Genomic DNA, 14,223 nt, shown 5'->3' on the forward strand with positions numbered 1-14,223 from the left:
TGTGGTCTAACGAATTGGTAGGTGGTCGGTACCTGTCACTAGTGCCCATAATTCGGCTGATATCTGTAGATGTGACATGATGGTCCCCGCTCACCTCCCAATGAGCAGAGCCGGATTACCCCTTTAAGACTGTCACTTGATAATAGGATGTAGCAGGGAATAAAACATGGGGAAAACAATTGTATAACCAGACAACCTACTAAAAGATATGTTAACCTAGTCTTGTGCCATGGCTTTAATCGCATCATTAATTGTCTTGCTTTAATATTTTAGGAGGTATTTCAGTGGTATCTATTTTGATATGGCTTTGATTAAAGGAAGTCTTGCCCACATTAATACAGTGTATAGAACAGAACATGCTTATATTGATAAGTTGGTCCATTTTTATGGCACCACAGTATACAGAATACATGATTTAACCAACTCTGCAGTATTGACCATAGTCTATGGGAAGCTTTTCCGATACATAAAAGTGGGAATGACTCACATTTCACCTGAAACAATATCGACTTGATTCATAAATGATTTTTATTTGAATAAGAAGACATTTTATGTTTGTTTCTGTCTAATGCCCACTTTAAGATTTTATGCAAAAAGACCTATTGGGGTACAGAAACTTGCCATTATTAATCCAATTTAATCAAGTTACCATAGTAAAGTCTAGAAATATGTCTTTATCTTTATTCATAGTGCAAAGATCTTATTTCCTTCTATTTTATTCACACATTTTATGCAGAAAAGATTTCTTCCTCAATGCGATCCAGAGAACAAATGAACATTTTTAACAATGTCTAAATCATCCCATATCGGACACACCACAATTCGATAGTAGCAGGGCAGAAGTAACAACCTATTTTCTAACATACTGTTCCTTGCATCCAGCAAAAATAATGATTTCATAGTGGACAGCATCATCAACCATTTTCATATTTGTTCTGAGAAATTACACACTAAGCCTTAAGCTTCAGAATTTTATATTTTATGCAGGCAATGGCATTTTTTTCATTACCTGAGTCTATTACGGCTCCAGGCTTACAGTAGACTTGTTATGGATCTAAATGTGTTAACCCTATTTTGGTAACTACCTACCTGAGAATTAGTCAATGATTTCTTTAGTTGGTTAGGGTTACAACGAAGTGGTTGTGTTTGGTAATGGTACAAAGGATTCTTGTCTTGAGGTAGAAAATGTTAAAGTGTACATTAAAAACTGAAGTGCAGTGGAAGCGATGGAACAGTTCTCACCTATAACAAAGCTTTCAGGAGACATGTGTGAAGATACACATATAATAAAGTGCCAAGATGCCAATTAAACACAACAGTGACTTGAAACCTTTCCCGTGTCAAACTAGAATTCATTTAGAAACCTGCACTTCAATTTTGTAACGCACCACTCATCTCTGCAAGGATATAGACAGACATATATATCTTAAGACCTCTTACTTGGCTCTCTCTTCATTGGATGGCAATCACCAATGCGGTGCCTCTTATATACTTAGAGGAGTGGCTATTTAAAGTACATTAGATAGTAGATACAAGTGCAGTGATAGTAGCTTATGTCTCTGTAGTGTAATTGTTATATGCCATGGATGAGAGAGAAGTTAAGTGGCTGCTCCACTGTCTTCCTGAACTTCCAGCGCTCGATTCTTCTTCATGTTGTTTATGTTTGGCAACAAGTTGTTTGGCTTCTTCTGCATCAAGGAAAGGGCTTTCACCATACGTCTCCTTCAACCAACTTCTTAGCTAAAAGTTTAAATTCGATATGATTATTAATAATAAAATTGTCCAAATTATGAAAATGCTATCCTATTAAGTGTCATAAGTGTTCAAGGTCGTGCTCACACTTTGAATCTTTTGATACTACTTCTGAATGTGATGGGACCCTGAAGGCAGAGCTAAAAATGGCAGCTTTGTAGGACAATACACCTGTGCACAGCACAAATTCACACAGCACTTTATTACTAGGATTTGGGAAACAGCACTTATAATCCACTGACAACCCGGAAGTGTAGCAATGGAACCTGGTATGTAAAAGGGAGTCAATTAGCACATAATGACTGTTCAAACAAAGCACAAATAATTGGGGCACCCTTGATGTGGCCAAGCAGTCTAGTTCACCTTTCTACCAACTTGTTCTGCATTTATCTCAGCGTCCCCTCTTCGCCTGGCTTTACAAGTGCTAGAGGAGAAGGGAGAAAGAATTAAACAAGTGGGTGAGACGGGGCAACGTCAGGGGTGCACAGAGCACCTATGCTTGGATTGAAGATATTTTTTTTCTTTTTGCTGACAGACTCCCTTTAATAATTATTTACTACATATTCAATCCAAAAATGCAATTGTCACTTGGTTTTGAAAGGCTCAGTACAAGACATTGAGCTTGTACCCAAGACAACAAGGAAGCTCTTATCGAAGGTTATGACCATCAATAATTTTTGGCCAATTGACTGAAATGTCTTTTTTTTTTTGCTTTGCAATGCTCATGCACAATAACACCACTGAAATGACTAAGGTCCTGCATAAGAAATGAAGGAGATGGAAAGCCCCTATTATTTTCACCAATTTCTTCAAACCTAGAATGAATTATGCGATTGGGGAAAATAACTCTTCACGGTTGACAACATTTAATGGTTTGGGACTAAAACGACAACTCTGTTTAGATGACACTGAAATATAATGTTAAAATTACTGGGTGAAGAAGTGTTAGTAATTAGGCCAGGTCATGAAATTTGTAACTATTCAAAAATATTATACGTAATGAAACGGTTGGAAAATTCTGCTTTATGTTATGTAATTAGCTGAATCGGAATAAAAAAAAAAAAAAAACAGGATGCAATGTGCGAGAAATGCAATATTGTACATTGTGTGTGCACCAACTGCAAAGAGGTAGAAATGACGAACACCATGAGGGACACAGACTGTATCTAGTAATTCACAGTGGAGAAAGGTCAGGAAAACAATAAGTGGAGAAACAGTCCCAGTTAAGGAGTAGATTCAAACTTCTGAAACAAAGTTTCTTAAACTTTGTTCCATGGTACCACAGGTTGAGGGAGGGGGGCAGAGGGGTGCTACTATGGTGTGCAGTCTCCTTACAGATTGACACTACAGCATCCATGCTACCTTAAACTCAACTGAAACCAGATGATACAGAAAAAGAATAATGGCAAAAATTATTATTTAGCCATGGACAAGTAACTAAAACCGACCCATACTGCAGACTATAGTAATCTGTGATGGCTCTGGGTCTCTGTATGTACAGGATCCTGAACCAGTTCAGTGACCGTTCTGGGGCCCTGATAGTTGTAAGGTAGACTGCACACTATAGTAGCATGGGTTAATTCAAGAAAAAGAATGGCTTTTTAACTTCTAACAGAAAGACTCATTGGTGAAGGCAGTCAATTACAACTCATGTAGATGACCAGTCACCAATTTTAAGAGTATGCACCGGAGCTGAAACCGTCACCAGACTGACATTCTACCCAACATACCATGGCAGTTGTGGGTATTGCATTTCAGCAGCCCACTTCCAAGCCCCATACACTCATTTGGTTTTAACTTTACTCTTTAGATGTTAGTCACTTGTGACTTGGGTATCTCAAGGTGAAATCAAAGAAGAATCTCCATTTCTTACTCAACAACAGCCCCATGCCCTCAAAGCGGTATTCAGTCATTGCCTATCAGGCTGTGCTATGTTATAGGTGGCTGGGAGTTTTAGAATGACCACCTATAATACGCTAAAATACACAAGTATACCATAAACTTAAGAAATTAAGATAAAAAAGCACCATTTGGAGTGGTCATGTTTTTTTGTAGTGGTAATAAACCATTCCCAATTAGCTGTTCTAACTCACATTAAAAACATTAAAAATCAATGGACCGCCAACTACAGAGTAGGTGTACGAAAAAGGAAAATTAAGGTCCAGGTCCATACAAATGTAACAGGTGATTGTTAGGGTCCCAGTGGATCCCCAGTAATGAGTCATCAGAGTCCTATCAAAAGGAATTTGTCTACATCAAATAACCCCTTTAAAGCAAGGATACTTTAGAGATTCTTAAAAATACTTGATACTAATATTTCTCAGCTGTGGAAGCCATCCCTGCCTAGCGAATAAAATAATAGGCAATTAAAATCATACTGGTACTGCAGTGCATTTCATATGAAAGTCACCTGGGATCTTAAGAATGATCCAGATAGAGCAGGAGAGAGAAAAAAGAAAACACTGATCTATTTAATAGTGGCGTTGTGCAGATATAACTACTATTTAACCCTCCAACACTACATTGTTAGAATTAGTATTAATGACTCTGTACTGGACATATCTATACATCAGCAGATCTAGATGCACAGAAGAATTGTAGAATGAGAATTCATTACATTGTTGTAGGGAGATATGATGAAAGTAAGCATGTTTTATTAAGGCTTGGTAGTATTTCAAGAACCTCAATAGAAGGATTATATTTGTTTGTGTGTGATTAAGTGGTTAAAGTATATTCTCAGTAATACAAAAAAAAATGATAACCGTGCAGGAGTCTGCAATCAAATATTTTTTTCTGTATCACTTTCAATAGCGATAAGGAACAATCATGGTCTCCTAGGTTTCCATCTCCAGCACGGTATAATGTAATGTAGATCACTGGAGATGGAAACTTCATAAACCACATGGAATTTTCCGAGATCAAAACGTGTAATGAAAGCCATTTTGAAAAATGGGTACTGTCCAAGCTGCTGCACTATAATTGTTTTTAAGTAAAAAAAAAAAAAAAAAAAAAATGGAGCCAACAGAGAGAAGCTCAAATATTTAACACAACTTTGGAGAAAAATGCACTAGAACTCACAATTAGTGTTGAGCATTCCGATACTGTAATATCGGGTATCGGCAGATATTCGCGGTATCGGAATTCCGATAGTTAATTCCGATACTTTTACAATATCGGATACCGGAATCGGAAGTTCCCATAATGCCTGCGCTCTGCAGTGTCTGTGAAGGATGACAAGCTGGGTGGCAGCGCGATCCAGCCTGTCATCAGAATGCCATCCCAGCGGGGGAGAATTCTCCTGATTGTTTAAAAGCCGGCGGGCGGTATAAAGCCGCCGGCTTTTAAACAATCACACAGCCCCATACTGCTTCCCCGCAGCCTCCCACCCGATCCTCCGCTCCCCTCGCCACCTCCCATCCCGATCGTAAGTTAGGACCGGGCGGGGAGCGCAGCTCCAAGGAGCGGGGAGTGAAGGACCCGGGCGGGGAAGCCGGCAGTGAAAAGACTTCACCGCCGGCTTTCCCGTTCTGTGCTGCGCTTTCCCGCCGGTTATTTCAAATGAACAGCTGAGGTATCAGCTGTTCATTTGAATTAGCCGCGGTGCCCTCAGAGGGTTCATGTGAGTTCATGCTTGACTGCATGAACTCACATGAACTTTTCCACGGCCGCACAGGTCAGCCTCACCTCCCAGACGATCAGACCGTCATGATTACTGTGTGTGCGGGTGTGTGTGCGGGGTGTGTGTGCGGGGTGTGTGTGCGGGGTGTGTGTGCGGGTGTGTGTGCGGGGTGTGTGTGCGGGGTGTGTGTGCGGGGTGTGTGTGCGGGGTGTGTGTGCGATGTGTGCGGGTGTGTGCGGTGTCTGTGCGATGTGTGCGGTGTCTGTGCGGGTGTGTGCGTGCAGGCAGACATAGGCCGATGTGACACTACTACTCCCATCGGCCTATGTCTGTCCCCCGTCCACTCCTGCCAGCAGGATCAGCTCGATGGGAGCAGTAGTTCCCATCAGACTGATCCTGCTATTTAAATTGCCCTACTGTGTCCCCAATAAATGTTAAATACATGTCATTGGTGGCCAGTGGTTACCTAAAAGAAATTAGTTCATACATTACCTGTCCCCGCCGATCACCACCTAAAATAAAGTAAAAAATAAAAAACTACACCTATACTCACCAAGACACCTAATTCCCCGCAGCCATCGATCTCCTGTAATAAAATATAAAATAATAAACCACAACCTTATCCTTACCCCTCCGTAGCAGTCCACGAGTGTCCCACGAAGATCTCCAGTTCAGAGCAGCCACATAGAATGTGACCGCTCTGAACCGCTGCCGCCGCTAGAATGACGGGGCCGTAAGGGTTCACCGGAGTTCAGGCAGCGCTGCTCCGGTTAGCTCCTTTACGGCCCTGCTGTATCGTGAGAAATTCCCACGGTACAGCAGTGCCGTAAAGGAGGTCTCCGGAGCTGCGCTGCCTGAATGCACTCCGGTGACCTCAGTCAGTGGCTCCCGCTGCCGGGAGCGGACGTGTTCCCGGCAGCGTGAGCTTACAGCAGCCATGCACAGCTGTCACCATCTCCAGATGTGACAGCTGTGCATGGGAGATCAGCGCAGGAACGTGGACAGGTAACTATTATTTTTAGTAAACTAAGAATTAAATAAAATTGTGTGTTTTATTTCAAATAAATTATTTTTTTCTGGGTGTAGTGTGTTTTTTCTTTTTAACACTTTGTAGGTTAGTAATGGGGGTGTCTTATAGACGCCCATCATTACTAACCTGGGCTTCATGGCAGCTGGCGCTGACATGAACCCCACCACTATTACCCCCTGCCACCGCACCAGGGCAGCGTGGAAGAGCGAGGCTAAGTGCCAGAGTTGGCGCATCCTATGGATGCGCCATTTCTGGGGCGGCTGACGACTGGTGTTTCTAGCCTGGGAGGGGGCCAATATTCATGGCACCCTTCCTGGGCTATTAATATCAGCCCCCAGCTGTCTGCCTAGCCTTTGCTAGCTATTAAAATAGGGGGGACCCCACGTCATTTTTTTGGGGGGGGTCCCCCATTTTAATAGCTAGTAAAGGCTAGGTATTCAGCTGGGGGCTGATATTAGTAGCCTGGGAAGCTCCGTGGGTATTACCCCCTTCCCAGGCTTCAAACATCTGCCCCAGCCGTCTGCTTAACCTCCGCTAGAGACTAAAATTATGGGGGATCCCACGCCATTTTTTTTTTAAATAAATCCATTATTTTAACACTAAATGACATTTGAGGAGTTAATAAAGATGCAGTCCCTAAATTATTATTTATTTTTTAATTAATTTTTCCCAAAACTTTTGACGTGGGCTTCGCCATATTTTTGTATGCCAGCCAGGTACAGCATCCAGCTTCTATGAACGCGCCATTTTCCGGGGCGGCTGCGGACTGCAATTTGCAGCGGGTGGGGCCCAGAAAGCTTGGGCCTCCCTGCGCTGCAGATTCCAGCCCCCAGCTGCCTAGTTGTACCTGGCTGGACACAAAAATAGGGCGAAGCTCCACGTTTTTTTTTTTTTAAATTCATGAAATTCATGGAATAATTAAGAAAAAAAGGGCTTCCCTATATTGTTGTGTCCGGCCAGGTACAAATAGGCAGCTGGTGGTTGGGGGCAGCCTGTTCCTGCCTGCTGTACCTGACTGGACACAAATATAGGGCGAAGCCCCACATCATTTTTTTTAATTATTTCATGAATTTCCTGAAATGATTTAAAAAAAATTGATGTGGGGCTTCGCACTATATTTGTGTCCAGCCAGGTACAGCAGGCAGGAACGGGCTGCCCCCAACCACCAGCTGCCTATTTGTACCTGGTTGGACACAACAATATAGGGAAGCCCTTTTTTTCTTAATTATTTCATGAATTTTATGAAATAATTAAAAAAAAAAAATACGTGAAGCTTCTCCCTATTTTTGTGTCCAGCCAGGTACAACTAGGCAGCTGGGGGATGGAATCTGCAGCGCAGGGAGGCCCAAGCTTTCTGCCCCCCCCCCCCCCCCCCCCCGCTGAAAATTGCAGTCCGCAGCCACCCCGGAAAATGGCGCGTTCATAGAAGCTGGATGCTGTACCTGGCTGGCATACAAAAATATGGCGAAGCCCACGTCAAAAGTTTTGGGAAAAATTAATTAAAAAATAGATAATAATTTAGGGACTGCATCTTTATTAACTCCTCAAATGTCATTTAGTGTTAAAATAAAGGATTTATTTTAAAAAAAATTGACGTGGGGCTTCGCCCTATATTTGTGTCCAGCCAGGTACAGCAGGCAGGAACAGGCTGCCCCCAACCACCAGCTGCCTATTTGTACCTGGCCGGACACAACAATATAGGGAAGCCCTTTTTTAAAAAAATTATTTCATGAAATAATTAAAAAAAAAATTGACGTGGGGCTTCGCACTATATTTGTGTCCAGCCAGGTACAGCAGGCAGGAATGGGCTGCCCCCAACCACCAGCTGCCTATTTGTACCTGGTTGGACACAACAATATAGGGAAGCCCTTTTTTTCTTAATTATTCCATGAATTTCATGAAATAATTTAAAAAAAAAATGCGTGGGGCTTCGCCCTATTTTTGTGCCCAGCCAGATACAACTAGGCAACTGGGGGCTGGAATCCGCAGCGCAAGGGAGACCCAAGCTTTCTGGGCCCCCCCCGCTGCAAATTGCAGTCCGCAGCCGCCCCAGAAAATGGCGCGTTCATAGAAGCGCCATCTTCTGGCGCTGTACCCAACTCATCCAGGGCCCTGGTGCGGTGGCTCACTGGGTAATAAAGGGGTTAAGGCCAGCTTGGCATTATCAGCTGGCCCTAAGCCCGAAATTCATGGGGTCACGCCAATATTAGACATGACCACCATGAATTTCTAGTAAAGTATTTAAAAAAACACAACACCCAGAAAAAAGTCCTTTAATTGAAATAAACACACAATTCTTTATTGTTCTAAATTAAACCATACTTACCATCACGCCCATTCCAGCTGAAGCCAACGATCTCCTGCAATAAAAGTAAAATAATAAAGCAACATCATCCTTACCTTTCCATGGCTCCCACGACCGCTTCAGCTCTGCTACATCGAGATGACAGGCTGGACCGCAGCAGAACGCTGCCATCCATCCTGTCATCCCGCAGACACTGAGAAGCGCAGGCATACTTCCACTCCTCAGTGTCTGGCTGTGACGGCATCCAGATGAGCCGAGGTCATGTCCAATGAACTCAGCTCACCTCATGTACGTCACTGACAGAGTGGGAAAATTCTCCTGCACTCAGCACTTCAGCGTGAGAATTTTCCCACGCTGTCAGTGACGTGCATGAGGTGAGCTGAGTTCATTGGACATGACCTCACCTCATGTATGTCACTGACAGCGTGGGAGAATTCTCACGCTGAAGCGCTGAGTGCAGGAGAATTTTCCCACGCTGTCAGTGACGTGCATGAGGTGAGCTGAGTTCATTGGACATGAACTCGGCTCATCTGGATGACGTCACAGAGAGACACTGATGAGCGCAAGCATGCCTGCGCTTCTCAGTGTCTGCGGGATGACAGGCTGGATGGCAGCGTTCTGCTGCGGTCCAGCCTGTCATCTCGATGTAGCAGAGCTGAAGCTGTCGTGGGAACCATGGAAAGGTAAGGATGAGGTTGATTTATTATTTTACTTTTATTGCAGGAGATCGTTGGCTTCAGCTGGAATGGGCGTGATGGTAAGTATGGTTTAATTTAGAACAATAAAGAATTGTGTCTTTATTTCAATTAAAGGACTTTATTCTGGGTGTTTGTGTTTTCTTTTAACTTTGACTATGGGGTTAGTAATGGGGGTGTCTTATAGACGCCTCTCCATTACTAACCTGGGCTTGATGTCAGCTGGCATTATAAGCTGACATCAACCCCAACCCTATTACCCCCTGCCACCGCACCAGGGCAGCGTGGAAGAGCGAGGCTAAGTGCCAGAATTGGCGCATCCTATGGATGCGCCATTTCTGGGGCGGCTGACGGCTGGTGTTTCTAGCCTGGGAGGGGGCCAATATTCATGGCACCCTTCCTGGGCTATTAATATCAGCCCCCAGCTGTCTGCCTAGCCTGTGCTAGCTATTAAATTAGGGGGGACCCCACGTTATTTTTTTTGGGGGGGTTCCCCCATTTTAATAGCTAGTAAAGGCTAGGTATTCAGCTGGGGGCTGATATTAGTAGCCTGGGAAGCTCCGTGGGTATTACCCCCTTCCCAGGCTTCAAACATTTGCCCGAGCTGTCTTAAATAAATCCTTTATTTTAACACTAAATGACAAGTACAGTAAGCAATACTGTCACTGTACTTCATATATATGTGACTGACATGTTTCTATCTATCTAATCTATGTGTGATTCTCTATTCTTTCTATTCTAAATTGTCGGGTACAGATGCTGAATTGCCGGCCGGCTTTCTTAAAGAGACGGTGCATGAAAACACTATTATTTTTTTAAATAAATCCTTTACACTAAATGACAAGTACAGTAAGCAACACTGTCACTGTACTTCATATATATGTGACTGACATGTTTCTATCTATCTAATCTATGTGTGAAGCTCTATTCTTTCTGTTGTAAATTGTCGGGTACCGGTGTATGCCGCTGATGAATTGCCGGCTTTTCATGTCATTCTACATTATTCTTAGTTGTTTTCCTTCATGTAGAATTAACCTACAAGGAAAGAAAGGGTTTATTTTCATTCCGATATTTGTGTCCCATTGACTTGCATTGGTTTCCGGTATCGGAATCGGCGATATCCGATACTTTTTGGGTATCGGCCCGATCCAATCCGATACGATATTTCCTGATATCGGAAGGTATCGCTCAACACTACTCACAATGCAACGGTTTCAGTGAAGAAAAGCAACGTTATTAAACATTTCTATGCAGATTGTCACCTGATATGGAAGAATGAATGTGCGCCACATACAGGTGTTTAAAGGGGATCTTTCATCACTTTTGGCATGTTATACTCGCTACCTTATGATAAATAAAGGGGCTGTAGAGCTGAATAAAACAGGTTGTTGTTTTTTATTTCTCCTCTCTGCTGCAGAGATTTTGCCGTAAGCTTAGGGTGCCTAATATGCTAATTTCCACTTCAATTTAGGGGGCGTTAACAGAAATTCTTATCTCAGGGTGTTTACTTTTTCCTCTGTTGACATTGACCAATCATAAGAAGGCAGAGTCACAGAAGGAAAAAAAAGGCAAATGCCTCAAGAGAAGGACAGAACTTGCTTTTTCAGTGTGATGTGGCGACACTGGGTTGTCTATCGCTATCACACCAAGATCTCCTCACTCCCAGCACTTTCTGACATTGCGCTGTGTGAAGGAGAAGAGCTGCGCTGTAATGTCATTAGATGCAATGCTCTAGATCTATTTCATGTATCAAGGAATAGTGCCCCCATACTGGTGATAGATCCAGACCATTGTATGTGACAAACGCTGCAGCTCTCCTTTGTCGGCCTTTTATTTGAGCTGAGGAACCCACATCTCCATTCTAAAGAAACATGAAATTCCCACCTCCAGCCCCATCTGGGTTTGCTCTTCTCCACCTTGTAATGACTAAGTGTCAGGAGATCTCAGTGTGAAAAGGTTAAACACAGTCTTACCAGATCACACTCAAAAAGCCAGCTTGGACCTTCTCCATGAGTAATTTTTTCCTTGGTTGAAGGGGAAATTAGTATATTAGGTACCCTTAAAGATAGAAGCAAATATCTCTGCAATGGAGAGGATAAATACAAAAATGGAAAGCTGGGGGCGAAAAACCTGGCTCCTTTCATCATATCTTTTTGTCTTGCAGAGTGCATTCTTGGTTCTGGGACACAATCCAGAGAGTTATCAGTAAGATTACTTGTCTGATCATGGATTTGGGTCCGGCACTATTCCAGCTGCAACACTAATATTCCTTTACAGTCTCAGGATCTAGCCACCAAATTATTATGGCTAGATCCTGCACCCCTTTACTGTGGTCCACCTCTAATCGCTCTCTAGTTCTCCAGAGAGGAACAAAGTTAAGCAAATTATTGGGAGGAATTTCAACTCATGGAAAAATACTGTTCCCTTATGGGACACTCAACAGATTGATATCTTATTTTTTCTCCACCATATGGCCCTTTATCTGAACTGAGGAACCCACATCCCCCATTATAGGGTAACAAGAAATTCGCACCTTACTTCCGTGTGCTTTTTTCTGTCCCCTCTTTTTTTTTCTTTTAAGATCTTTAGACTCTGCTGTGTAAAAAAAATGTAAAGATTTGGGGATTTGCTTCCTGCTCTAGTTTAATAATTTTGTATTACCTATTGACTTGTATGTTTTTACTTTTCTGGGGTGTTCATTGCTATCTGTTTTGTCCCATTCTACATGTGGGGGTTATTCCCCTCCCCATCTGTGCTCCCATTCCAAATTAGCTAAATTAAGAATATGAAAAAAATCCACAAAAAATAAAACAAGTTTTATTCAACTCTTTAACGCCTTTCTCATAAGGTAGGCAGTTTAACATGCCAAAAGTGGGAACGGTCCTCTTTAAGTCCCTGATTCTTAACAGAACCATGTATTTTGGGGATGAGGAAGTAATTCAGTCAGTTAGAAAGAATTCAACGGTGAGGGAGGGGAAGCTAATTATTTTTGTCTTAAAGTGGATTTTTGTGTCTAGTAGAAATGAGTCAGCATTTAAACAGTTCAACAGTCAACTAAGGTGGCCCACAGACTTCATTTTGTGCTTTCTATATAATAAATGATTTCACATTATTGCATGTCAAAAGTATCTAAAAAAAAAAAGTAAAAAAGCCATTTGTTGGTAAAGCTGTGTTAGTTTCCCAATATTTTATTAACAATACATGTTATGTTTACTTACATGATGAACATCACATTTCCCAAAGTCTTCAAGTTGCTTCTGAAAACCCATGTTTGGGTTGGCACATGTTCTTGCACCCTTAACAGCAGCCAGCGCATCTTCCCACCCCAAATCTGTGATCGTCATGACATAGGCTACTACCAAGGTAACACTTCTGGAAACACCTGCCAAACTTTAAAAGAAATAACACTAAGTCTCATAAATCACATTATATGTCGTCATGCCGGGATTCTGCTAATGCACAATTCATTTTTAATCATGTCACGCAGCAGTTTTGGGCTTCAGTGTATTGCCATGTTCACCCAATTGCGCCAAATCTATCAAATACAGTTTTACACCTGGTAAAGTCTCTGAAATAAAATATAAAAAGCATACAAGTATGGGAAATAATACATAACATAGGACATGGATGAGTTATGTCATGAATGTATAATATGCAATAAGTCAAATCTGGAGCACGGATTGCTATTATTAGGGAACTAAAAGTCTACCAAATTAACAATGGTGAAACGTAAAATAATAAAATATATATTATGTTTGAAGACACATACCAGTGGACAAGGCATCCTTCACCTTTTAGCCGACACTCGTGGATAAATGTTGTGCTTTCTTTAAAATGCTGTGTTCTAGAAAATTCCATACAAAAAGATTATGTTACCAGTGCACACATGGGTACGAAAATCCATCAACTTCAATAAACAAAACTGGTCTTTTTATGCAACATTTTGAAAAAGTTCTACATCAAAAATAATATATACATACATATCCCAGTCCTGAAAAAAATTTTTTTTCTAACTGCGTAATTTTGCAATTCTTCAGTCTTTTCTCATCACTAGTGAATCTAGTATACTTATGGACAGGCAAGGTTAGAGAAGTATGCAGGCTGTGTTATGTTTAGCCTCAACCAGGGGTGGACAATAAATTTTCCTAAGCGGCTACATGAGAGACCGTGACTGTTAGGCTGTGTGCCCACGATGCCTTTTTAATGCGTTTCTGCAGCGTTTTTGCAGCTGCGGAAATGCTGCGGAAACGCATTAAAAACGCATGGTAGAAGGCCTGCCATGTCCCCCAATGATAATCCGCATGTGCTGTGCACATGCTGCGGAAATTTCCGCTGCGGATTATCATTGCGGAAAAAAACGCAGCACTACCAATTATTTTGCGGAAGTGCTGCGTCTTCGCCGCCATTGACTTGCAATAGAACGCGCCAATTCCGCAAGACTGCATCTGTACTTGCGTAATTGGCGCGTTCTAATGAGCGGATGGTACCCGGGTGTAGATGAGAGGAGAGTCTCATCCACACCCAGGTACCATTAAAAAATCTGTAAAAAAAAAAAGAATAAAATAATAAATAAATGTACATTTACCTTCCGGCGGCCCGCGCTGCGCTCCTCCTTGCTTCCCGGTGGATTGAAGGACCTGCGCTGATGTCAGAGTCATGTGACGGGTCACGCGACGCTGACGTCGGCAGGTCTTTCAATCCACCGCTGTCGGCAAGGGAGAACGGAGTGAGCGGGACACCGGGGGCCATCGGAGGGTAAGTATACATTTATTTTTTTATTTTTAACCACTCTCTCGGGTCACACTATATAAATCCATGCCGT

General features: G+C 42.4%; 1 protein-coding gene across 2 annotated transcripts in view; it reads right to left on the reverse strand.

Annotated features, from left to right (window-relative positions):
* Positions 1-510: 510 nt before the first annotated feature.
* DUSP22 (dual specificity phosphatase 22) overlaps positions 511-14,223 on the reverse strand; it is a 95,332-nt gene continuing 81,619 nt past the window's right edge. For both annotated transcript variants that reach the window (XM_073678694.1, XM_073678695.1), the window contains 3 exons: positions 13,171-13,245; positions 12,620-12,791; positions 511-1,740 (listed from right to left, as the gene is read on the reverse strand). In XM_073678694.1, coding sequence (XP_073534795.1) covers positions 1,552-1,740; positions 12,620-12,791; positions 13,171-13,245 — 436 coding nt within the window. In that variant the 3' untranslated portion in view covers positions 511-1,551. The remainder of the gene's footprint in view (positions 1,741-12,619; positions 12,792-13,170; positions 13,246-14,223) is intronic.

The sequence above is a fragment of the Phyllobates terribilis genome, unplaced genomic scaffold, assembly GCF_046119375.1.
Source record: "Phyllobates terribilis strain yellow unplaced genomic scaffold, ASM4611937v1 Scaffold_4__5_contigs__length_816908805, whole genome shotgun sequence".
NCBI lineage: Eukaryota > Metazoa > Chordata > Amphibia > Anura > Dendrobatidae > Phyllobates > Phyllobates terribilis.